At 40.0% G+C, this 26,462-nt stretch overlaps 1 protein-coding gene across 1 annotated transcript; it reads left to right on the top strand.

Moving 5' to 3' along the window:
• Positions 1-9,097: 9,097 nt before the first annotated feature.
• Positions 9,098-24,629, top strand: lin28b (lin-28 homolog B (C. elegans)). Its single transcript, XM_053337198.1, has 4 exons — positions 9,098-9,272; positions 10,170-10,360; positions 21,529-21,716; positions 24,317-24,629. Exons 1-4 carry the CDS (start codon positions 9,263-9,265, stop codon positions 24,627-24,629), a joined length of 702 nt encoding a protein of 233 aa, XP_053193173.1. The 5' UTR covers positions 9,098-9,262.
• The last annotated feature ends 1,833 nt before the right edge of the window (positions 24,630-26,462 follow it).

Consider the following 26,462-nt stretch of genomic DNA (forward strand, 5'->3'; position numbering starts at 1 on the left):
CCAATAAAGATACACTAATACTTTCTATTTTTATTGGGCTTAATACACAACAAACATAGCCTAACAAAAATGTTTAGTCATATCTTTTACAATCTGATGTATTAAATAAAGTCTCTGTTCAGTTTAAGAAAAGTTAGATGCTAATTGTTTTTCTTTTTTGAAAAATTGAAATAAAGACAACAAAAATGTAATGTTTATTAAAATGTATTTTATCCAAATAACTAAATACATTTAAAGAATGAAAGTGAAAAAAATCCAGATATTTGAAATGCTCATTTTAAACAAATACTGAGATTAAAGTTTTTCAATTGTGTTGAAATGTGTTTTATAAAATTAAAATCAACTGACTGCAAATAAATACAATGCAAGAGATGAACTTGTGATTTTCAGTAGACTATTTCATGGAAAGAGAAATCTAAAAGTGTTTATGTTTTCCCAGCCTCATGAGAAAATGGGAAATGTTGTAACAACTGAAACAACTGAAACAACTACCATTAACTATGAAAAATATGCAAACTTGATCAAATTTGTCTTGTTTTTAATTCATTTTAAATATTGCCTTCTAACACAACACTGTTAATTATTTACTCAGCTACTTGTTTACTTTAAAACTAAATCTTTAGCTTTTCAGCTATGTATGCACATTTATCCTATTCCCCAACTTGAGTCATTAGATCAGTATGAAATCATTTTCAGGGTAAAGAATTGCAAAAATGAACAAATGGACTAAATAAGTACAGCCAAAAAATATATAACACACAAGATCATTTAAAAAAGCCCAAATACATGTCATGTTTCTGCAGGTTGAGAATTGAGAATGTTCCAGCAGAGAACATTTACTGGAACATTTGCACCACTAAGACTGGAAACGCAACATTCAGCACAGTGAGCATTAATAGGGTTATAAAACAAAATATAGCATACTCAATTAATAATAGCCTACACATAGCAAATATTATGACCTGCCACTATTTGATTACATGTAAGACGTAAAAACAGCCGAGGTTAAACTATCATCACCAAAAGCTCCTTTCACTTCAATTATCTTAACACAAGTCATTTATGTATATAGGCTAATGCATGTTTGCACGTGCGCGCGCACGAGAAGAGAGTAATGGGCCAGCAGGTGGCGCTTATGAGCAGTGAACGCTTGCAGCAGGCCTGCAGAGACTGATGTGTCGGATAGTAAAGACTCACCTTCTGCACAGAACAATACCAGACTGATTGATGATGTGTAATATTATTAATATTCTCCATTATTAAAGTCACGTGTCACTATATTCTTATCTACTTACATTTGTCTCGCCAAACTGCTCCTAGTTTCTTATTGGCTGGCACATTTGAAGACGTTCTGAAACACCCAATGAGCACACACCTGTGACCACACTGAAATATCAATACGCAAACCGGAAATCGCCACACAGTCTCCGCTGTGGGACTATACTACTCGGCGGAAGAATAATGAATCAAATGACTTTCCTTCTACATAAGTATTTTATAGCCATAATAGTTGTTGGTTTAATTAGTTATTTTGTTTCCTGTAGTTGAAATATGAACTAAAATGATCATACTGTTCATTCTTTCTTTCTTTCTTTATAAACATGTTCCATCTTTCTCTCTAACCAGCAGCATGGATAATCCCTCTCACAGTAGACCAGCTGCCTCTTGAGTCCTGCTCATTGAACGATTCACTCACATTTATTTTTAGTAGCACAACTGATTGACAAAGTTAAGACATGTCAGGTTTTTTTTAAGTAATTAAAAAACGCTGCAGTTGATTATTTTCACAGGCTTTATTGTTGATGTACTTTTTAGTTTAAAATAGGCTAAATAAATCATTAAGCTTGTAGTAAACGGGAGCTTATGAAAGAATTTTCTTTCATGTGTTTAAATCTTGCTCATCAGTTAAATCAACTTTCTTTTAAAATTGAAACATAGCCTACCTTTTCCAGAACTAAAAGAAAGGAAAATACATTTTAAATTATTCTTTGTAATGCGTGTTTTCCATCCTTGACTTAATTTAATCAGATTGTGAAAAAACGAGAAAGATGACTGATTAAATGATCTATCTATCTATCTATCTATCTATCTATCTATCTATCTATCTATCTATCTATCTATCTATCTATCTATCTATAGCATGCTCAGTGCCTTCTTGCATTTCTTGTAGACTGTGTGGAGGTGTAGACTGGCTTTGAAGGAACCATGAAGGTCTCATGGGAAACTTTTCTCCTCAGTGTGGGATGCAGCATCGTGCAGGTGATTGTTTGTATAAATATAAAGAACCAATGGATGGCGCTATTCATTTCAACCCCCCACCCCTCCCCGCAGTTCTTTAGTCTTATCAAGTCCTAAATGACTGATCTAGGGCCAGTCCTGCTCAGTGAGGACACAAGGCAGAGTGAGTGAGGAGCAGATGTCAGATCAGTATAGTCAGGGTTTGCTGTTGCTTGAGGAGAAGATCATTTATAGGATGAAGATCTTCTGTGTGACTCCTATATAGCTTATGTTTAATCTGACTAAATTGCTTTAGTGCATGTTTCCAAGGAAACAACACATTTTCATGGTTTTGAATAGCAGAATAGTGCGTGTAAACAAGCTGTGTGGGGGATGTGAAGTATGGATATTTATCAACGAGAGAGAGAGAGAGAGAGAGAGAGAGAGAGAGAGAGAGAGAGCTCAGGGAAGGCTGGGAGCATGATGGAGGAGGCCACGGATGCCACATGGTTTGAAGAGCCATGATAAAGCTCTAAGGCATGGAGAGGAGAGAGAATAAAACTCTCATTGAGGCATGATTATCTTTAATATTGGACAACGAGAAAATTGGGTTCTTTTACACCTCAAATAGCCTCAAATTTATCTTGCAGCTCTACCTTTTTATACACTCCTCAAAACATTCAAGACAAGACTGACCGACATCTGAGCTCAGAAGCTGCCTTTTTTTGTGAGATACTGGAGAGCTGAAATGAAAAATGTCCCACATTATAGGAACAATTTAGGAGAGAGGATTTTTTTTTCTCTAGATCTGTGCCAGCAATCTGTGAGTTCACTGTAACACATTAAAAAACAAATCTGCCTGACCCTCACTGCTGCTCAGCTAAGGTTACAGTGTCACTATAAAATATTCATCCACGGAAAATCTCTTTGATTCCAGCCGGTGTGTTGGCTTCATATCACCAGGTTAAAGTCAGCCTAAACATGTAACTCAAACTAGAGCGTCGGCAGGCTTCAGGAAGAGCTACTTTCCTCAACATTTGCTCTATCAAAAAAGCACACCGGGAAGAAAACGTTTGGTTTGGCCACAAATAAGAGGATGTCCGCTCCCTCTCCTACAGGTGAGTCCTTTTTTAAAAACCAAACTCTCCGGAGTTTCCTATCTTTTTCCCCCTCAAAAAAAAAGTTGAATGTGGGATTTGGTTGCGGTTGAAGCTCACCTCTGTAGAGCTGCACAACCTGCTTTCCATTGACCTGATATGACCGGCTTTTAACAGCATGACAGAGTGATGGATCGGTTCTTGTATTAAACCCATTCAGTAAAGTTATGGAGTTAAAGATGAGCGCACATGTCCAAAATGAAAGTCAATAAGGGGTCAGTAATAAAACGCTATGTGATTTTTAAAAGAGGCATAATAAGAGAGAAGAGAAAGACATTAAAAACGATTCCTAACAGAAAGAAAGTGGATTACTATGAATAGGCTAACTCATGATAAGAATATTATAGGAATATCAGCGTCATCTTTAGTTTAGGAAATCCATCCACCATTAAAAGCTTCTCAAAGCCTGTAGGAGTTATCAGGACACAGAGGTTGAATGAATGTGAGAGAAAGGAGAAGAAGTCATACTGACCTGCCAAAAGTCCAGCAGAAAACAAAATTCAAAGTTAAAATAAAAGCAGGAATTGGAGAGAGGAAAGCGGATATTTTGTCCCATTGTGCGCAGATTTGTTTGGCGCACCGGCTGCAAGAGGCGCTTCTTCTCCAACCTCCCCCCTCCTTCTGACGTCATCGATATTTCATTCACATATTCAGCTTGTTTACTCCTCTTGGAAAACACTTTGTCGAATTGGAAAATACGCAATGTTATGTGATTTGCTAAGAAAATAGAACTTTTCCTGTTTTTTTCCTCTTGCTTTTGCGCACATCAAACCGAATGGAAAATCCCTCTGCATGGGATCAAGAAGTGGTCAAAAAAAAATGTCTACAGGCTTTTGAAAATGTGTCGGATTGAAAGTCATTTGTGAAAACATTTATCACGCCTGCGCGAGTATTAAATGTGGTTTTAAATGATGGATCCAGTCCTATTTCTGTTAAATGAAGCGAAAAAAATGAAGAAAGTGTGCCTTAAGTTTTTTGGGTTACCTTTGTGGTGAAGTATGAAACCCATGGCACACGTGTGTTTTTCTGAGACTTGCACAATTTTTTTCGTTGGTTCAAAATATGTATTAACGAAATCTGTGGAAGTGACAAACAAGAAGTGAGATAAAATATATATTAAAAAAAGAACTATTGATTCCTCCACTTTTAGACAGGCAGGAGCAGGAAAACTCCCACAATTGTTGATTAAGACTGAACACAATTAAATTGGCTTGAATTTAAAACTGAAAATGAATTTAAAAAAGTAAGAAAACAATCATCTTTTGCTTGTAAAGCCTTTCAAATCCTCCCTCTCTCCAGTTCCTGAGAGGATGACTGAGAGTTGATGACCTGCTTTGCCAACAGTGTTTACACTTCCTTGTAAAAGGATATAAAAAAGTGAAGGATTGGTGGCAGGAATGCATGAAGTAAACGACAGAAAAACACCCCCTCTCACTTAAAAAAGAAAAGGAGAAAAGGGAGAGACGAACTCAATGAACCCTTTGAACTGCATTGACAGCAACACAGGGTAAAGGCAAATTTCCTCTGGGAGCCTACAGGGTGAAGAGTGGGGGTTGGGTAGGGTTAACTGGGGTGAGGGAGTCCAAAGTCTGCTTAGAAAAGTTGGTATTCAAACAGCTCAGGAATCTTCTTTTGCTCACGAGGTCAAATGCTCATAATTATGTATTTTGGTCCAGAAAACCTGTGCTTAAAGGTTTGCACCACTGCACTGATTTAACTAACTGCAGGCTCCAATAGTCACATTTCTACACAATCTATTGTAGCAGGTAAAATTAAGTTTCAATAGGGGTTTTAATATTTTTTTAAAAGTCATGTGTGAATTAATATATATATATATGGGCTATATATATGAGTATAATTAATAATGTATGACCTCCAAGTGGTTTTCATTACAAACTACCAACCATATGATTACAAACTCCTTCAGGAGAATTTTTTTTCTTTGTTCTAGTAACATTTCACACTATTAAGCATTTATTACCAGCACATAAACAGTTAATGAATAGTTTATAAAGCACTACAATTTAGTTGTAAGCAGATAGAAGTGTTAATTCATGCTTTCTTCAACCACTATAACTCCTCCTCTGGGCAGCCAAACTGGATGCTGGTCTATTTATACATAATGAAAATAGTAAAACTCTTTTCTAATAATGTAAAATGTGTCTGTAAAGGAAGAATCATAATTTTTTTAGACAAATAGAGGGCATTAATAAACATGTCAAATGTTCTTATATCTTCCTAAAACTACATTGTGGTGTGTTATAAACAATTTATTAAACAGCTTCTAAATACTTAATAAGGTGTCTTTAAACTGTTTTACTGTTGTTTTTAAGTGAAGTTAAAATGTCCAAATCTACATGTGACATCTGGAAGTTTGACTCTACTGACTGTGAAAACTGACTAAAAACACCAGCGGACAGCAGTGGAGATCTATCCAGGACTTAAGCATTCTACCTCAAAAAAAGTAATATTTTTGTATTTTATAAATATATTCAAATATTGTCAATAAGTCAAAGTAAACCAAATCTACATGATGGTCTAAATTCTACATGTGAAGTTTTATTTACAGGCCTAACAGAAGATGCCTGAAAATGTATCAACGCTCTGAGTGTGTGTTCATGACAAATGTATAGTAGTGATTCCAGTGTCCTTCATTTGTCTGCTTTTATTAATTATAAAGAAGTGGTCTAAATATTCTTATACAGGCAGTATTTTAGCATTATACATAACAAATACTGTATATCTAAATTAAATCCTAACAAACTTATCAAAGCCTTGAGATTAGCCTCGATAGCAAAGTTAGCAGGATGAAGTAATAAACACACTTTTAATGATAGCGTTACACTTCATATAGTTTTATTAATAGTCATAGTCATGAAATAACAGGTTCATAACTCTTTAGCAAAACTTCATATTTTTTTCTAGTATTTTCTACAAATAAAAAAATGGAAAAAAAGATTGATGTGAAGGTAAAACAATAACCATAACCTGTAGCATAAAAGTATTTAAAAAGTTGGTTAAAGTATGACTTGTAGTTGCAGTTGATTACAAGATAAACAACTATGTAAACAAAAGTTGTGTTTTTTTAGTGAGGAAATGTCCCCTGCCTTCACTCATATGACACCAGATGTTTCCCCTGCATTTCACATAGAACTGATTTTTTCCACTCTTAATATGGCGTTCATATTCAGTTTAGGTGTTTTAAAATCTCTTCTTATCTATGAGTAAGGTATTCCAGTTACTTCCCTTTCACTAACAGGCACATCCAAAGCCACCTCATATCTAAATTATTCCTCATCATTAGCTCACACACATGTCAGTGAGCTGTAGTACGATGATTATCACTGACTGGTCCTAATCAGAAAGGTCCTGTCAGGATATGAGTGATTGGATAACATCTGACACTGGTATCCAACCCTGTGACCCAAACAGTAATTCTATGGCCACTGCAGAGGCCTCCTCTACAAGCATCTTCAAAAACAGGCCTTTTTTTTTTGCGCGGGGGGCTGGGATGGATTGGGGGTAGGGGTAAAAAGCTTGTGAATTCCGGAGGGTGGGCTCTCAGCTCTGGTGGGTGGAGATGGGCTTGTTGTTGTTTCATTCCTCCAACGTGTTTTTCCTTTTTCCTCATACCCGGGAATAACCTCTTGTGAAACGTACCACTCAGTGTAGATACCAGATAAGATGGTGAAGTGTGTCAATGAACGCACTGTTTTTCAGGCTTTGTTGTTATGGACCTGCTCTGTGGACTGGAGTAACCACAGTTTATGGTCAGACCTGCAGAGTGCTTGTTCTGTGTTGATGGACTCAACATATAACCTTAATAAGTTTAAACTTTTTTATCCATTTTTCACTTTTGTAAACTAAACTTCACATGTGTCTTTTATTTGGATTGACATTTTTATATGATGTTGAATCCTTTAGGTTAAGTATCATGTTAGATGAAGGTAAAGAGCTCTCTTCAAACAGGCAAAATACAAACTATGAAGCTATACACAACTTCTTTAATTTACCAGTTTGTCTGATGGTGATCTTTTAGTGGAAGTCAAACTACACAAACATGTACATTATTGGTAAGTAGTTACAAGTGACTCACAGTGGAGGATTGATTATGTAGTGACAAGTGAGGATCATACGAGTGAACACATCAGTTTTCAGGTTTGTTTTTCTGGGTTTTCCAGTCACATTCCAAAGCTGTGAGTTCAGCTCTCCTCTGGTGCCCAACTATGATACTGGGAGGTAACTGGTCGTATGTTAGCAACATGAGCTCAAAAACAACATGTCCTCGCATGGAAAGCATAGCAAAAATAATCATTTACATTTGATTAGATATTGTTTATAAGTCATGTAGGCTCTTCAGGTGAAGGGAACGTAGGTTTACAGAACTGCCTGATGTTATTAGCTTTGTAACTAAGATGTAAGTTTATTTAGGATATTCTATTTTTTCATCATCAAAAAGAAATATTCTTTGATGGATTGAAGTGATTTATACAGTAAAACTGTGTTCATGTTTTATTGATATTGTGAGTTCTTTTTGCATCAGATGCAAGTGAACTTTTCCTGTTTTATGTATTTGGAAAAACAACACTCAAGATGTTCTGTGTCAATCACAAGCACACAAGTTTTAGATCAAAATACTCTGCTTTTAATAATGATTTATGTCTGATATGTTTTTTTACACACACACACACGCAAAAACAATTAACTTAGAAATTCTTAAAAGAACATTCCTTCTCCATCCTTACAATTCCAGATTCTATGAATATGCAAATATTTTCATTTCAAAAGTGTAACTGTTGGATGCCAGATGTCTCCTCCTTCACTCAAGAGTCCTCTCTAAGTGTTTGTGCACTGGAGGCTTCAAGTATCCACATCACACTTGCATAAATTGCACACTGGATCACAGTTGGCTCCAAACTAGTTGTGATGTCACAAAATCCTGCTCGTACATTCACATTAAACTCACATTTAAGGTGAACACAGAGAACCCCCCCCCCCCCCCCCCTTCAGCTGAGGAATGTGAAAACAGCCTTCCAGTGTCAAACTCTGCACATCCATCACTATGAAGTAACAAGGACACACACATATTTGAGTGGAAGGGGACTTTAATATGCATCCTCCTGCTGACACATCCCCATAAGCATGCACACATAATCATGAGAATATATTTAAATTCAGGCCTACATTCTTTTATTTACTTCATTTGTTTTACTTCTTTTTGTTTGCTTCATTGTTTTCTTTTTTCTTTCTGCTGCACCATCAAATTACTCCACAGGGATCATTCAAATTTAATTCAATCCAATTTAATCTAATCTCAGAGTATAATAGCCTCATGTGGCTACACAAACCCCCTTATGATACAGTATTCACCGCCTCAACCAAACCCAGAACAAGCAGTGAAGTTTACTGCATGTTATCGGCTCAGTGGAAGCACAAACTTTTTTTACAATCAGGCAGCTCGAGAGTGAAAGCGGTCGCGAGTCCGATTCCCTTCTATCCTAAAAGATCGCAGGGGCAGAAATTAGCAGCGAGAAAGCATGTAATTGACAAAGTCACGTGTTCTCACTACGGGAACGGGCACAGCCAGCTCGAGAGCGAATGAGAGCGAAGGAGAGAGAGAGAGAGAGAGAGGGGGAGAGGGAGAGGGAGAGGGAGAGAGAGACAGAGAGAGGGGAGCAGTACAGAGGTGGTGTGAGTGAGGAAAGGATTGAAGGGAAGAGAGAGAGACATGACAAAAATATCAAAAGGCAGAAAGCACGCTGTACCATGCGAGCTAAATTGGTGACCGATGGGATCGAGGATGTCGGATTAATGGTGACTACCGCAGCCCGTTTTCGCAGAGGAAGCTTCTCTATTGCAACTTGGGCGCAGAGGGTCCGCGGGGAAACATGGCCGAAGGTTATTCTGCAATTATTTTTCTATTTTCTGCTCTTAGTACCCCCACCCCCCCCACCACCACCACCACACACACACACACACCTCTCACCCCCCCCCCCCCCCTCCTCCTCTATCTTCTCGCTCTAGGAGAGGGAGGGGAGGTGGAGGTGGTGGTTGTAGTGGGAGGAGGTGGTAGTGGTGGTGGTGGTGGTGGGGGGGGGGGGGGGGGGGGGACAAGGTGCAACGTGATTATTGTTCCAAACCTTTTTAAAAAAACCGACCCGAACCGCCCCTCTGCTGTGTAACCAGGTCTAACCATGTTTCGCTGCATTGAGATGTATGCATTGTTAGAGCCTATATGCTATTCTGCCTCACTGGTAAAGCTCGAGGAACCATGTGTACACCTGCCTTTTTTTGGAGGGGGGTTGGAGTGGAAGGGGGGGGGGGGGGTCCTTATAGCCGACAAACTCCACATTGAGAGCGGGCTGTTGATGCACGAAAAAAAAAATCCTCCACAAGTTACACACCGACCGAGCATGCCTGTGCACGAATCATCTGTCATGGAGTAACAAACAACTTTTTTTTTTTTTTTTTTGGAGTGGGGGGGAATGTTGGCGTTGGTGCACACCGGATCACAGCACCATGCGCCCCTTGCTCGCTTATGTCGAAAATAGTAGTATAGGGAATTTCTACCGGCCCTGAACTTCACACAGCCTGTATTTGCAAGTGGAGGGGATTCCCCCCACGCTTCTTGAAGAAGTTTTTTTTTTTTTTTTTTTTTTCACGCAACTGATCCCGTTAAACTTATATAAACCAGTATGAGCTCAGTGGAGTAGCCATCCTGCGGTGTAATCTCCAAGCCTTAAAAAAAAAAAAAAAATGTTCTAAGTGCTTCTTGTGTGTGCCCTGTTGTTGCAGGAGGGCCGGGTAAAGGTGGCGGAGAAGACCCCGCCAAGTCCACCGAGCAGGAGGACCGGACTCGACCTCAGATCCTGTCGGGATCGGGCTTCTGCAAATGGTTCAACGTCCGGATGGGCTTTGGATTTATCTCAATGACCAGCAGCGAAGGGAGCCCCGTCGACCCACCTCTGGATGTTTTCGTCCACCAAGTAAGTTGAACGCAGGGGGGGGGCGGGAGGGGACGGGGTGGGGGGACGGACAAAAAAAAAAAAAAAAAAAACCCAAACAAAAACAAAACAAAAAAAAACATCTGCTTTTGTAGCCGACTGATGTGGTGAGCATTTGGGGGGAGAGAAAAAAAAACGTGCAAAAAGCGACGAATGATTGATTACTTTTTTTTTTTTCTCTCCTCCCCTTTTCAAAAAACAGAACAACAATTTCACTGTCTCTTCCAATCCCATCCTGATAACCGCAGGACCCCCTTTTTATTTCTTCTCAGGACACCAGTCGGTAGTTACATTGTATCATCCGGATGTTTTGCATTGCCCAACATGTTACTGTGTAATCACACGTTGCCCACGGGCTTGAAGAGAGAGAGAGAGAGAGAGAGAGAGAGGGAAGAAAAAAAAAACACGTTAAGTTTCCTCTTTGAGCCACATGCGTCCAGTTTTCCCCTCCCTTTGCTTCCCTCTTGCACTGTAAAGGGAAGGGAAGAAATGTCGTGTGCCTATGACACGGTTAGTTTCACACTTGGCCCTAATGGACAGCAGAGCAGGGTTGATATCTAGCCAGCTAACATGTCGGAAAGCAGGCTTTTTTCTTTTTTTCTTTTAAAAAACCCCACTCTACACACTCATGTTGTGTGAAAGCTGAATTTTGATGCATATTGAAACGTAACATCCACTTTATTGAGATACATCCTTGTTTCCTCTCCTCTCCTCCTTTTTGCTTTTCCTCTCGCATGTGACGTGGAGCCTGACCTGTTTTCAGTTGATTTAGTGTGTGCATGTAGTTCATTCTCAGAGGCCTCTTTTCCGACTTATTCTGCAGCAAACAAAGAGCAGTCAAAGTCCTCCCTTCCTCTTTCGATCCCTCACGTTAAATCGTTCTTTTTTTTTTTTTTACGGCCCTGTAAAGTGGCTTTAAAACACTCGGGAGGAACGACATGAGGATGAGGAGAGGTGTTTTTTTTTCTTTACTATTTCATTGGACACCCTCCTCTTGGCGGTGTCTATATTGTGGAGTCACGGGATGTTGTGCTGAACTGGTGGGAAGGAGGAGGGGGGTGGTGGTGTACATTAGGGGTCAGATGTCAGCAGTGCATTGATCAGTATCAGAAGAGCTGGGAGTGTTGAAAACATAGAAATGATGGTTTCATTAAAGCATGGATGTATTACTCTATCCTTCAGTGACTTAAATAGTGTGATTTAAAAAAAAAAGTTGTAAATGTGGAAACAGGAAGCGGTACCACTGAGTTTGGTTTGGTTTGCTTTATACTGATGAGATGGTGTTTCAGCCTGTGTGTTGTGTAGCAGTGTTTACAGTGTGCAGTGATGAGATGAAACCTTGAATGTTACTGCTTCAATTTAATGTTCTCAGGTTGTTGTTGTTTTTTTTTTGCTGCAATCATCTTATTTAATTTTTGAAACATATTTAAATTATGATTTATATTTGAAACATATTTGAAATGATTAGTTTGTTAATAGTAATCTTGATGGAGGTAAAGTGAATTATTTAATACACTGACAATAAAAATGTTTAGATTTAGGTGATTGTTTAATTTAGTCTTCTACGATAGGAAACTGAATATCTTTGGGTTGTGGACTGTTGGTCGTGACAAAACACAACATTTTTTGTTGCATCGTGGGCTTTATGAAATGATGATCAACATTTTTCATTTGACATTTTACACACCAAACAACTGATTGATAAATGGAGAAAATAATCTACACATTAATGGACAATGAAAATAATGCTTATTATAACGGTTGCAGCTCTAAACAAAAATGTTGACCTCTCCTCCATCTGTCTCTATAGTCATAGCATGACTGTATCATTATACATTATACATTATGTATTTTGTCTGTCTGCATTTCTATGTGTGAGGATGCACTTGTGCTGCTGTGAATATTTGAAAATGTGGAGAGGCTCAGGAAAGTGCATATCGCAGCAATGCATGATCAGTTCTTGATTGATACCCTCATATTGTGGCTCCTATCGACAGAATGCGCTGAATACTACATACTCCAGCCTCCTGATTTCCCTGCTGGCCAGATATGTTTAGAAGTGGATTAGTCCAGTAAGAGGAAAGGGCTAGTTTGGGAAACAAGCTGAGCTGAAGTCAAATAAACACTTTCTGTCTCAGCATTTTGTAACTACAGGACAAGACAGGCTGGTAGAGTATCTGTGGGAAGATTGATTAAATCCATGATGTGGTTTAAAGTCTGTATATTTAAATTATAACAAGACGTAGTGTTGAACATATCATTCCCGTTAATAACTGTCACTTCCTACTCTGGATAATGATTTCCTTAAATGAAATGGAGCTAGTCACATTAGTAGTTGTTTTAAAGTATACAAAAAATCCCCAACAAGCTTATAAATAGTTGACAAGCATAGAGTGAATCATATGTTTATACTCATGTGTTTCCAGCTATGTGTGTACAATAACGCAGTAGTCATTTAGCACAAAGAGCAGACAATGTGCATTCACAGTCACATTGTCATATTCAAAGCAAAACACCCCATTCATTTGCCTTCATTGTACACTACTTATTAAATCAGTCACTCATTCTCTCAAAGCAGTCCTTCCTCTGTCTCTGCTGGCAGCCTGAAGCCATGTGTAAGATATTGATGCGATGTACAGGAGTTTATGTGATGTTCAGCTTCAGGGGGTGTCGAATTATGAGTTAGATTAGTTGTCATAGCTGTGTCTGTGTGTGGGAACAGTCTTTGAAATGCAGATTTTGTAGTGCCGCAATTAAAGATTATTTCCATTATTGATTTATTATTTAAAATTTGATGCATAGATTATTCATCTGGTTTATGAAAATGTCAGAAAATGGTGAAAAATGTCGACCACTGTTGCGTGAAGCTGAAGGTGACTTCCTAACGACTAATTAAACCAGAAAATGTTCACGTTTGAGAAGCTGGAATCTGGACAGTTTCTTCCAAAAAAATTACTCAAAATGATTAAATCCATTTCCAAAATAATTGGTAATTAATTTTCAGTTGACTGACTAATCGATAAATCGACTAATTGCAGGTCTAATGGTTTATAATGAGTCTTAGGGTAAGAATATTTCTGTTAGGGTAGAAATATTCCAATCAGCGAAAAGCCAATAATTCCACCTGCATGAAGAGCAGAATGAAAGAAAGTGTTTGTCTTGACACAAAGGTCATGTCATATTTTCAGCATTTATGATACAAGGAAAAAAAACACACACAGTAAAAAAGGCTGCAAATGTATTTTTACACACTGACCCTAAACGCACATGAGAGAGAGGCAGAGGTAAGAATGATGGGGAGGGGAAGAGGGAGCATGAGGACAGGAGAAGCCCGTAGAGAGAGAGAGAGAGAGAGAGAGAAGGGAGGAGGGAGGAGGGGGAGGGGAAGGGAAGGGAGAGGAGGGGGGGAGTTTTCCTAGGAGAGGGAAAGAGGAGGGATGTGGGAAATATAAGTGTGGGGTGGGGGCGGCGGAGGGTCGCGGGAGGTGGGTAGGAGGAGGAGGAGGAGGAGGGGTCGGGGGAGGTGGTGGTGGTGGTGGTGGTGGTGGTGGTGGGGAGGGCGGTTTTGCCAGTGGTAGTCGAGGAGGAAAAACATGAGCAAGAGGTTGGAAAAAGACGAGTGAGTGGAGGAGCAGGAGGTAAGAGAGGGAGGGTGAGAGAGAGTGTGTGTGTGTGTGTGTGTGTGTGTGTGAGTCAGCGAGAGGGGTCCCCGCCCGACCACGAGTTCTCTTCCTGGGAGGCCTCTTCATCAGGGCTCCTATCTGATCACTTCCTTTTGGAAGGTGTGTGTTTGTGTGTGTGTGTGTGTGTGAGTGTGAGAGAGAGAGCCAGAGCGTAATTAAGCTTCTTCACCCTCCGTGCCTCTCAGTGATTCCACGCACAGGCAATTTCATTATGTCTGTTTGTCAACCCACTCCTCTACCTGTGTTTTTCTGTGTGTAAATGTGAGTGTGTGTGTGTGTGTGTGTAAATGTGAGTGTGTGTGTGTGTGTGTGTGTGTGTGTGTGTGTGAGTTCCTGCTGGGACACGGGGGGTGCTCTCTCCTCGGGCATTCTTTAAAAAGAGGAATTTCTTTAAAGACAAAAAGGCAGGAGGGTTGGGTGGGGTGAAGGGGTGTGTGGCGGTGAGGTGGGGGGCTGCTTGCCCTTTGTCAGTAATCAGTTTGAAATGTTGAACAGTTTGCTGCTGCTGCTATTCTCCTGAAACCTCCAGAGTGTGTGTTCAATTTATGGAGCCCCTGTGTGTTAGTGTGTGTATGTGTGTATGTGCGTGTGATTCATACTTTATGCTCAGGTTGTTGATGTCTACATGTGAACCATTGTAAGATGTTTTAGGTTTTGAGTGTATGTTAGTGTGTGTGTGTGTGTGTGCACGCACGCGCTAGAGAGCGTGTGTTTTGTGTAGCGAGGTTAAAGTGGGCCCCTAGTGAGATTAACCTCTGGTCCGTGTCACCGTTTGGCATGCAGGCCCCACCCATCTCTGCCTCCAGATAGCCAGTATCAGGCTTTGTCTCTCCTGCAGCCACACTACCCCCCTCCACCACCACCACCACCACCACCACATCCACCACCACACCCCCTCCACCCAACCCACCCTTCTCTTCTGCACATCAAAAAACGCAAAAGAAGAAGAAAGAGTAGTCATGTGACTTCCTTTTGAGGAGCTGGCCACATACAGCGGAGATGATTGGTAATTGGAAAGGTGGTGGAGTAGAAAGCAGAGCAGGGCTAAAAACACGTTGCAATTCACCTGGAAATACATGAAGGGTTCCTGCAGGAGCCAGCTCTGAGCCGCTGATGTTTCATTTCATTACAGAAACATGCAAAAAATAATACATGAATCAAAGCTAATGCAAACATGTTCAGTAGATATGTCTTTGGAAAAAAAAGGTTTAATTTCTCTCTCTAACAAAATTGCCTTTTTTTTGATCTTGCACCTCTAACAGACATGTATGGGAATAAATATAGCTGGGCAACAAATAGTTACTATATCATTATGCATGTGTTATTCTCTCAATTAATCATTTGGTCTATAAAAATAAAAGAAATAAATTAAGAAATGCCCATTTTTTTAAAACCCAAAATGACATTTTCAAATTGCTTTTTTAAAATCTGACCAACATTTTGCAACCTAAATAAATTCAGTTGACTCTGATAAAGAAAATCAAATCCAATCCTCACATATTTTGCAGCCGGAAGCAGAAAAAAAGTGTTTGTCATGTTTTGTTTTGAAAAATTAATTAGCTACTTACTAATTGTTTAAGCTCTAAAAGATTAATGAAAACACAAACACTTTAATAGAATATGGAGATAAACAGGAAATGGAAAAGCGCATGTGTAGAAAATGAGTTTGCTTTTGGAGATGCATCGGTTATGTTTTTAATAGAAATCATGTATAGTCTGATTCAGTTTCAAAGGGCAGAGAAAGAGGGAAAGAAACTGTAACTTTTCTCCCAAAGAAAATCAGAGAAGTCACTAAATGCAGGACTCAGCTAATGAGCTAAGAGAAGATCATGTATAAAGATAAGTGATGGAAATATGTAAACAGAAGCTATTAAAAAAAATTCTAATAGCAATGTCATTAGCAAGTGATTGAGCTAATATCCATAATTCCACTTGTGTCATGTTGGACATATTATTTGAGTATTATTTGTTAGGTTGCTGGTTGAGTTTAGTGCACAAACATACTGCTGTTGGTTCTGATCAAATGTAATCAAGTAGAACAAAATCATTTAGACATTAGACATTATTTTAATTTAAACCATGTGCATGTTTTATACATATTCAACTAAGACAATGGCAGGTCATATGTGAAAAGGTGTGTTTTCATAGCATAAAAAATGTGACAAATAAAAAAAATCATGTAACCTGTTTTTTATGTTCCAACCAGTTTTCATATATTAGCCATTAATAATTTGTCTGGATGTGGTTTAGACTAGAATTTGGAAACAACATAACCATTTTCAAAAAAAAGAAGTAGTGCTTTGTAACTGTGGTTCTGTTGTTAGCAGACTGACTGTGTGTTTTATCACCAGTCACCTCAGCGACAGTCATTTCCCCCTTCATGCTGATAAATGTAGCAAGATGATCTAGTGCTTCCTCCCTCAGATCAAATATTTGCCCCAGTCATAATCGCGGGTGTTGCATGTTGTTAATTTGAGGCAGGGGAAACATGAAGGCTTTTAAGTGTTTGATGGGGGTTGGGCAGGGTTCAAGGGTCAGGGCCACTAATGACAACGTGTTGAGGAGGACTGGGGTGTCAGCGTCATAAGGCCCGGGCTCTGTTGGTGGTTTTTAGCCAGCATGTTTTTGCCCGAGCGTGTGTGTGTGTGTGTGTGTGTGTGTGTGTGTGTGTGTGTGTGTGTGTGTTGTTTTTTGTTTTTTTTCTCCTCCCTTCCCTCCTTCATCCAGCTTTCTCGCTCTTTCTCTCTCTCCTCTTTCTTCTTTGGTTTATATGCATCCTGTTGGGTTATGTCCATCTGAGCTGATCTGGCCCAGCTTTGTCCACTTAGCATTTCCTGTGTGTAAAAAGCTACTTAATGGCACAACGCCACATGGTGACCGCCATCTCCTGTCACGCTCACCCCTACACACACACACACACACACACACACACACACACCCTTTCCTCTTCATATGAGCACAAAACAGCGTACGGCTCCGCGTGGGCCACCTCTGATTTAAAGCATCCCATAATTAGCCATTCCATAGCTGGTGGTCGCCACGGAAAGAGAGAGAGAGAGAGAGAGAGAGAGAGAGTGAGAGAGAGAGGATGGAATGAAGGTGGAGGGAGGATGGTGGGTCTCCTCTCCTCTCCTCTCCGCTTCCCCATCCCCTCACGTTACAGCTTCCTGTATTGATTGCTGGGCCTGGTGATGACGAGGGCCCGGCTGATGAAAAGGAGGGCTATTTCTATCCAGGATGTTGGAGTCCGTATTGATCGCTGGCTCCTTCCTACACACACACGCACACGCACGCACACAGTCACACACACGTGCAGAGCTATACGAAGATATTTATTACATATATAAGAGGCTCATATACATAATAGCCATTTTAAAGTGCGTCGGTATCCATTTTGTTGGATCCATTTCTTTAAATTTTTTAGGATGACATTAGCTGCTGGTGGCTCTCTGTTAAAGCGTAGAGTGCTGGTGTGGTCCTCCAGTCAGGCAGGGGGTGGTGCTGCGATGGTTATACCGCTGACCCCCGGATTTCTGCTGCTGACCTGTGGGGCTCCTGATCAAATGGGGGTTTTGTTCCTGGGCTCCCCCCAAGTCCAGCCACTGATCAGGAGTTGCTCCTCCATTGGAGCTGAACAGAATGCGCTGGAGGCATTTCCACGAAACCTCCCCCCTCCTCCAAACTCTCCCTCCCTCCCTCCTCCACCACCTCAACCCCCCACTCCCTCCCCACCACCACCACCACCCCACCCCACACCCTACCCTACCCTCCCTCCCGGGCTCCAGGCCACTCCTCCATTTTGTGCTCTCCCTCTCTCTCTCTTTTCTCTCTGACGTTCTCTCGTTCCCTCTCCCCCGTCCGTGCCCTTTCCTGACCTCTGTGCGTAAACTGAAACGGGTCAGGACACCCGCCAGGTCACTCGAGAGGAGGGGACTCGGGTTACAGGTTCTGATTTGTGAAGTTTTTTGTTTTTTTTCTCACACACACACACACACACACACACACACACACACACACACTGACACATGCATACACCAGCACAGAGGCACACACACACACACACACACACACACATACGTAAATCCACATGCTGGGTTTTATTACGTAATTGTGGAGAGACTGAGCTGTTGCTTCAGAAACACAAATTACACTCATCTGAGACAGAAGGGCACGAGTGTGTGATAGCAAAAAATTACGTACCACATCCTATATGGAGGAGGACTGTGTGTGCCTGTGTGTTTGTGTGTGTGTGTGTGTGTGTGTGTGTGTGTGTGAGTGAATGCGTATGTGTGTGTTTTCCTGCATTTCTGCAGAACAAAAGGGGTTGTGTGGTTTCCTCACTGGTGCATTGTGGGCATTGAGGGGGTTGGAGAGGGGGTAGGGTGCTGAGACAAACCACTCAACTTTGACCTGGAGAGACAAGCCGCCTGTAGACCAAAGACAGGAGAGGAAGAGGAAGGGCTCATGTGCCACACGGTCTCCAGACCAGACCATGATTATTCATCATTATTCAGAATGCTCTGTTTTGTGGTGGATTGGCTATTATTTATTTTCTGTCTACTGATTTTTGTGCTGCAGGAATGCCTTTCAGCCATGTTGATGATGAGAATCGTAAAAAAGCATTTGGTATTTAATTAGAATGTGCAGAGTTTAGGTGGCCTAAGGTTATTTTAAAGAAACAGAAAACCAGGTTTGGCGTATTCATGACGCTAGAGTGTTGAATCTCGTAATCTGTCATTATTGTAGGACAGCCGCAGGAGATTGATCCTAATCAGTTACATAAAGTCCCACGCTCCGTATATGACTCACCTCATCGTCCCCCTCCTTTACATCTGTTGTGCACAATCTTTGCTTTCACTCATTTACATTCCCTGATCTGTGTCCTTTCCTTAAAGCTAAATTCAATACTTGAATGCACATAATGCACAACTCTCCGACAGCGATCAAAAAGCAGCAAGTCGGCCTTGACTGTAGCTCTCACCAGCACATTTGATATAGAAAAGAATGCATTCATTTATGGAAAATTGCTGTCATGAAAATATCTGAAATGGTGTGATTTTACTTTACACATACAATATGTAGTGTGTGTAAAAAAGGAGGAAGAATAGTTTGAGAGAATGTCAGACATTAAAGCATGAGGAAGTTCTTTATGGAAGGTTTTTTGGTGAATAAACAATTTATTTCATTTTTAAAATTAAGCCTGTTTTCAACTAAATTATCTAAATTATTTGATCCTGTGATATGTCTAGAAAAACTATTCTGTTCTATTATTACAGGAAATAAATGTATTCTAATTATACACATTACTTTAAAATTAATTGAAATAAGTCAAGCAATGAGAATATACGTATTGTATTAAGATCTTTTAAATGTTTTATGGATATTTTTTATGGAGAGTTTTTATGTATTTAGTTTGTCCTTCATATAAAACCCTTTTAGGTATTAAGTTTAAGTAGAAAACACAGTTTAAAATGTCTAAATTGTCAAAAAGAATGTGTCTGAAATTATATTAAAACAAAATGCAAACTGGTTTAATTAACACAAACTTTAATTTTTATATTCACAAAAGGTTTTTAGTTTTAGAAAAGTCTTGGCCTATTCTACATTTAGATGTTCTAAATATGAATAAAATAAATATGTATATAAATACAATAACTTGATAACCTAGTGCGTGTTAAAGCAGCTAGTTCAGCTTTGTGAAATCCTTGATTTCATTTTAAAAGTAGCAGTAATGGAGGAAAGATACTTCTTTAATTTACACTTTCAATTTTTTTATTGGTTTTTGTTTTAAATTACACTTTAAAAATAGCAAAGTTTAAAACCTCAAACATAATCTGAGACTGCTTTATATATTTTTACTGAACCGTGAAACGAATCATAAACTACTTTCAATGCATTCAAACGTGTTGAGACTCTATTATTAGTTTGTAATTAATTAACATGTCTATCTCATGTTTCTCTCTTCTCTAAGTTTTATATATCCCCTCTTTTACTTCTCTTGTTTTGCTTTCTCCTACATATTAATTGACATCTATAAATAGATTGTGTAGAGAGCACCTCTTGCTTCCTGTAACTGCAGCAGTTGTTGACACGGGGCATTATAGAAAGAGGCTGTAAAGCACATTTTCTCTTCTGCCTCTATACTTTCACATTTGAATCCCTCTGATCATTTGTTCCTTTCTCCTCCTCTGTCTCCTACACATCTGTCTTTACAGCAGGCACTGCATTTACACAATAGCTGTATTTTATTTATAGGCCTGGATGTATAGTAGGTAGTAGGTTCGCTCTGCACATTGCACGCTCATGTGGGTGTGTGTTTACCTATGCCGAGATCTGCAGGGCTTGCTGCGATTCATGAAGGTCACAGAAAGAGCCTATCAGCCGTCCGCTCTGCGTGATCAACAAGACATAAATCATTGTCCAGTGGTTATGTAGTAACTACATCAATAATTCTGATCATGTAGATAAGATGGATGGTGGATGTGCTGAGAGAGAATGATTGCAAGGGTGTGACACGCTCATCCCCCCCCGCTCTTCATATACACACACAGAAGGAATAGGAAGTGGTGCCTCTGCAAAAAGTAGGGGAGTACAGCAAGGACGCTCTGTGTGAGATAAGTCTCTCTGTGTACAGACTGTCATGGCAGTTCACATATAGTCAGTTCGCCATGTTTAAAATGATGTCTTGATGTGTTACTGGACGTTGTGTTTGCCGCATGCAGCAGCACGGTAAACTTGCCACTGATGATAAGGGCTGATTTATTGGAGACGAAAAAGTGTTGATTGGAGGGCTGTTTGGTCACTCACAGACACAGTAATGCTCTTGGACAACTGTTCAATATTTTAAGTGTTTCATCTTCTCCGATGGATGTGGACTTACATGACATCAATGCTAAGCTTTCCTGCTGTGCAGACACAAAGTAGAAATAAGGGTTAAATGGAGACTTTCTGGGAAAGATAACCTCTATTGCAAGATAGACAGTCTTTTACCTTTCACTTGTGCGCTGAAGCCTGTCATTTATGCATAAGACACATAGTCGTTATCTATTTACTGTGCTGTGGAACAAGTAAAGCACAGCTCGATAGTTGTGTTTTTAAAGTGTTAAAAAAGATATTTGAATAGATTTCAATTGGATCCCAAATGATTCATCATAATTCAAGGTCATTTGGAGGCCTAAAATAATTTAAATGACTCAGATATGAATTGTTTTACTGCTGTGTTACATTGAATTGTGCTCTTACAAAAGTCAGACATACGAACCCCATCAGAATTATTATTGTATAGATTATGATTGTATCTTCTTATCAATCAAATTAAATTCATCATACATGAAAGAAAATTCAAGTAAGGCTGGTGCTAACTTAAATCTTTCTTTTCAACTGACGTACACACAGATCCATATGTGTTGCAGCCATTATGCTTCTTCCACTGTTAAATGGATTATTGCTTTTTTTTTCTCCCAACAGAGCAAACTGGTGATGGAGGGCTTCCGCAGCTTAAAGGAGGGTGAGCAGGTGGAGTTCACCTATAAGAAGTCCTCTAAGGGCCTGGAGTCCCTGCGGGTGACCGGACCTGGTGGGGGACCCTGTGCAGGCAGCGAGAGGAGACCAAAAGGGAAGGTCCCACTCCAGAAACGCAAACCAAAGGGAGACCGGTAAATATACAGAAATTGAGAAAGATGAGAATTTTAAAAGGAATTATTTGATATGTGCTGTGTTTGCAGAAATGTAATAATTCATGCATATCCCATCAGTCCAGGTTTCATTTAACACACAGAAAGCAGGGCTGTTCTGCAGACATATGTTATGTGGTCATCTCGCCGCAGTGGTGGGCTGAAATTATAGATTAAATCTATTCAATCTGCCGTACTACATGCCTGTTGCTATGGTTATTGTGAACCATACTAAGGAATTGAATAGGGCACTTTGCCTGCCATTGCCGCTATTTTAAATCAATTTGCCAGCTTTTACATTAGAGACGGCATTAGCACAGGGATGTATTGGGCTTATATGCATTTCAATGCGGCAGTAGCTCGATCAATTGTTTTGTCCTCAGTAAAATCCTGAAGGGTGCTTTGCTAAAATGTGTCAGAGGGAGCCATAGCTGAAAACGCTTGGTGGTTAAAGCAGAGGAGGTTGTGCACCCTGTTCTCCTGCCGACAAAGACGCCTTCATTTGATGTATAGCGAACCCTGCGAGGCTGAGCCGAGTGTATAGTCTGTATCTGTTGTAGGAAGGCGTCGCGTCAGAATAAGAATATCACCAAGTAGGTTTGCACATACAAGGAATTTGCCTTGACGTTGTGGTGCATAACAGCCAACAAATATACGCACTATACACATGACTACAAGGCTGCATTTGCATTAGAGTCCGGTTCCACGTCCTTTATGAACAAGCTGCACCACAGCTGCCTCGGTACAACAACCCTGCGCCATCCAGTTTTTTTTACTGTGTGAAAAGAAAAGCTTTTCTTAGAAAGGAGGAAACTGTATCTGTGTGAGGAGGCTCCCTGATAGTTTTACACAGCTGAATTATTCAGTTTATTTGGGATAATTGATCCAGTTTTAGGTCAAGTGTCTCTACCTTCTATTAAGGAGGTAGCAAGTTGGCAGTATTGGATTCAGAGATGGCAGGTAGATGTCTGTGATGTCACCTGTGTCTTTGTGAAGGCGCTTAGTGTGTGCGGCTACTGTGGCCAATGTGCTGCTCTGACCCCTGTTGGTCAGTCTGCAATGCAACCAACTACTGTTCAGTCCGTCCTGTATGTTCTCTGATCTCATTACTCTGAACTGCAAGAAGATAATTTGGCTGTTGAGGGAATTATAGCTGAAGACACTAATTATGAAAGCAGTACACTTTGGCTAACACGAACAAACAGATGAACCAGGGCTCCATCACTGGCTGTTGAGTACTTTTTGATGAAATTTTGATGTATTGGTTCTTTAATGAATTGTTCTGATGAACTGTTATTTCCACTGACATTACTCACCCTAACCTTTTACTGCATTGCTCACCTGTCACTATTTTGTCGCTAAAAAACACTGCTGTCTAAAAGAGAATGCAAATGATTCTAAAACGAGGCTAAGTGTGATTAACATGACAACTGTTGGCACTGCTGATGAGCACAAGTGCCAGAAGAGTCGTGTGATGATTCTTCACACATAAAACTGTTGTCACTAAGAAGAATTTAATTGCGTTAATGACTGAACTGTGATTGAAGTGTGTTTAAATCCATACAAAGAAGTTAGAATTTGTTTGTATATTGTTTGTGAATGAATTTCTAATGTAATAAACATGTCAAATATACCTGTAAGTTCATGGCAGATTTATAGTTTTGACAGATATTGTTTTATGGTTACGGCTCATTTGAAAAGCAGCATAAATTCATTAAAATGTTCGTCCAGTACATTTTTTTAGCTTTTATCAACTAGCTTTTATTAACTTAACTACAGTCATAGAAAAACATTGAAAATGTTGCTTGATTGATTAGAAACATGAGCCATACTTGGACTTTAATTCAAGCTCCAAGAATGTCTTTTTAATTGTATGAGAATGTGAATGTTAAATGTTCTCTGGAGATAATTCAGCTCATGTTCATAGGTGTTTAAGACTGAGACAGACTTTACCTTTCCCTCAGAAAAAGTATAATTTGTCGTCTTAGTAACAGCATTGACACTTTACAGATTAGCAGTTCATTCTTTGTTATTGCTTGTCTGTCAGATCTGTCTCGTTTTAAAATAACCTCAGTGGTGAACCGTTGCTTCATGGTTATTTAATACTGCTGCTGTCAGAACACATCTTGTCCGAAAAAGTTGTTAATGTGGTGTCCTTCAGTTACCTGCAGCCTGTGACACTGTGGATGCTCCAAACTGAGTTGTGTTAATCATTACCCAGCAGACCAACAATGAAATTAGACATCTCAAATTGAATCACATGGTTGAGTTTGGCATGCCACAGATTAACACTTGTGTGAGTGAGAGCAATGTCGTGTGTCATACCACCATCTAGTGGTGAATCCTAGTTATAGCAGCTCTGCAGTGGTTGGAATACACAATGTGCTGTTTCTTTCTTAATAGAGTCATGTCTTGTATTTAATGAATATAGCAGGTAAATTGTAAAGTTACAAACTGTCTTTAAACTTTAAAAGACTTTAGAAGAAAATTAGTAATGTGAATAGAGTCAATTTGATTATTGATATTTTTCTCATCGTTCTATCTATTTTCTGTTTTCTCAATGTCTCCTCCATCTAATGCAGCTGTTATAACTGTGGAGGTCTGGATCACCATGCCAAGGAGTGTGGCCTGCCCCCCCAGCCAAAGAAATGCCACTACTGCCAGAGCATCACGCACATGGTGGCTCAGTGTCCCCACAAGGCGCTGGCGCCTGCCACAGGCTCTCAGGACCAACATGCGTCTACCTCGGCCTCCAGCCCAGGGACCGGGCCCTATCTCTGTCCCCCAGAGGAGGAGGAGCGCTCCAGCTCGTCTCCTCTGGAGGGCTCCTCCTCCTCCCCTGAGGAGCCCCACACACACCGCGGCCCCCGGACCCAGAGGTGGAGGAAATCCTGAAACAGCCCGAAGAGGTGAACCTTTCACCGCTAAACCCCCTGACCCTCACGTCTCCCCTCAATCAAGGATACCTGAAACCCCCACCCTCATCTACCTCACACCTGTGAAAAAATATGGGAGGTCTTAATTTCTTTACTTTTATTTTATTTGTTTGATTTTTTTTGTCTAACCAGCGCAGCTATGGCAACGATCAATGGGGTACGGACGTGCGTGAATGTGTGTGACTGACTTGCAGTCCTCTGATGCAGCTATGGCAGCCACCACAGGAATGGTGACTGCAGGGAATGACTGTTTTTTTCTTGTTTCAAATCAGTGCAGCTCAAGAGTGAAACAACATGGTATGAATCTTGGCTTTTTTTTTTTCTTCCTTCAGTTTTTTTTCCCTCTGGACCTAAGTGTTGGCCATTTTGAATGCTTTTTAATTTTTCCTTACAGATGTTTCTCCTGTAGGCCTAATCATTCCAAAAATCATGATGCATCCTTTTAGCACACACGGTAGCTCGTTTTAAGAAGGATTAGACAAAGACTTTTAAAAGCTCAACACCCGATTATCCAGGCCCGTAGGATTGTCAGTTTGGAATCTAAAGATCTTTAGGGAAACTTTACGTATTCCAGAGGGAATCTGCAAAGCCAGACTGCAGGCTGCTAAATACATTCTCTATTATCTTTAAACACTCAAATCTACTACATACCTCTCTCACACATGAAATAGACCGGACCAATTGATTGTCGTTTCAGAGAGTGAGCATGTGTGTTTGTGCATGCACGTGCAAGACTGAAAGAGAGAGAGAGAGAAAGTGTGTGTTTGTGTGTGTGTTGCGCATGCTCAGAAAGAAACTGACAGGAGTGCCTTTCCTTTGGGGTGCAAGTCAACACTATTACCCTCTCAGTTTCCTATTATCATAGATAGACATGCCTTAGTTAACACATTGTATTATCCAGCTAGATCATAGTTTAGATTGAAGGTAATGAGTCGTACTTCTGTGGACTATTAGTGTTAGAGACTTCCACTTTTGGTTGTTGCATAATTAGCTGAAAATAACATTACAGTTTATAAAATCATAGTATAAGTCATTAATATATATGTAAAGTCACAAGATATAATTGAAATTCTATTAACTTTAAGTAATGCATATATAAGGAATTAGCTCTGACATAGGTGAATAGCCCTGTATATAGCATGGGATACTTGTGTGAAAAAATGTATAGCTCTCTCTCTATTTAACTGTTCATCCATGACAAATCAAACTGATTTTTTTTTTTTTTTTTGCTTTGTCATTTCACTCCACGCCTTCTTATTCACTCATTCAAACAGTCAGCCGTCACCTCTGACACAGCACAAAGAGTCACCTTTTTTTGTTTTTTTATTATAATAGGTGTAGTATCAGACCATTACAGTGTCATCACAGCTGCTCTACTTAATACCTCACCAATTCTTCCTCTTGGAAATGAATGTTGCAGAACATCCAGCTGTCTGCTCTCCCAGCTGTGTTACAGTAAGATCGGACCACCTGTTCCTCCTCCATCTGTGCCTACTATTCGTTAGTCAGCACCAGCCAGGTAATGCTCGCTCCTCTTCAAGATGAGACGCTGTCACTGCTGCTGCTTCAGACTCACTGAAGAAAGAGAGAAAAAAGAGAGAGAGGGAGAGAGATAGAGAGAAAGAGTGCTGCTTTTGGTATAACTTGAATCCCAAGCATGGCTTTAGTGGCACTTATTTGTGACCTAACAACTCTTCTCTGACCATATTGAATGTGAAAAGAGCTTATCTGAAGTCGACACCTCACAAAGTTCACGTTGGGTCGCTTTGGAGTTGTATCTTAATGTTCTGAC

The sequence above is a fragment of the Scomber japonicus genome, chromosome 17 (genome assembly GCF_027409825.1).
Source record: "Scomber japonicus isolate fScoJap1 chromosome 17, fScoJap1.pri, whole genome shotgun sequence".
Taxonomy (NCBI): Eukaryota; Metazoa; Chordata; class Actinopteri; order Scombriformes; family Scombridae; genus Scomber; species Scomber japonicus.

Bases quoted from the DNA above. Each gene is read 5' to 3' on its own strand.
- lin28b (XM_053337198.1), top strand. The intron at 10,361-21,528 runs GTAAGTTGAACG...TTCTCCCAACAG, and splicing joins TGGATGTTTTCGTCCACCAA to AGCAAACTGGTGATGGAGGG. The intron at 21,717-24,316 runs GTAAATATACAG...CATCTAATGCAG, and splicing joins CGCAAACCAAAGGGAGACCG to CTGTTATAACTGTGGAGGTC.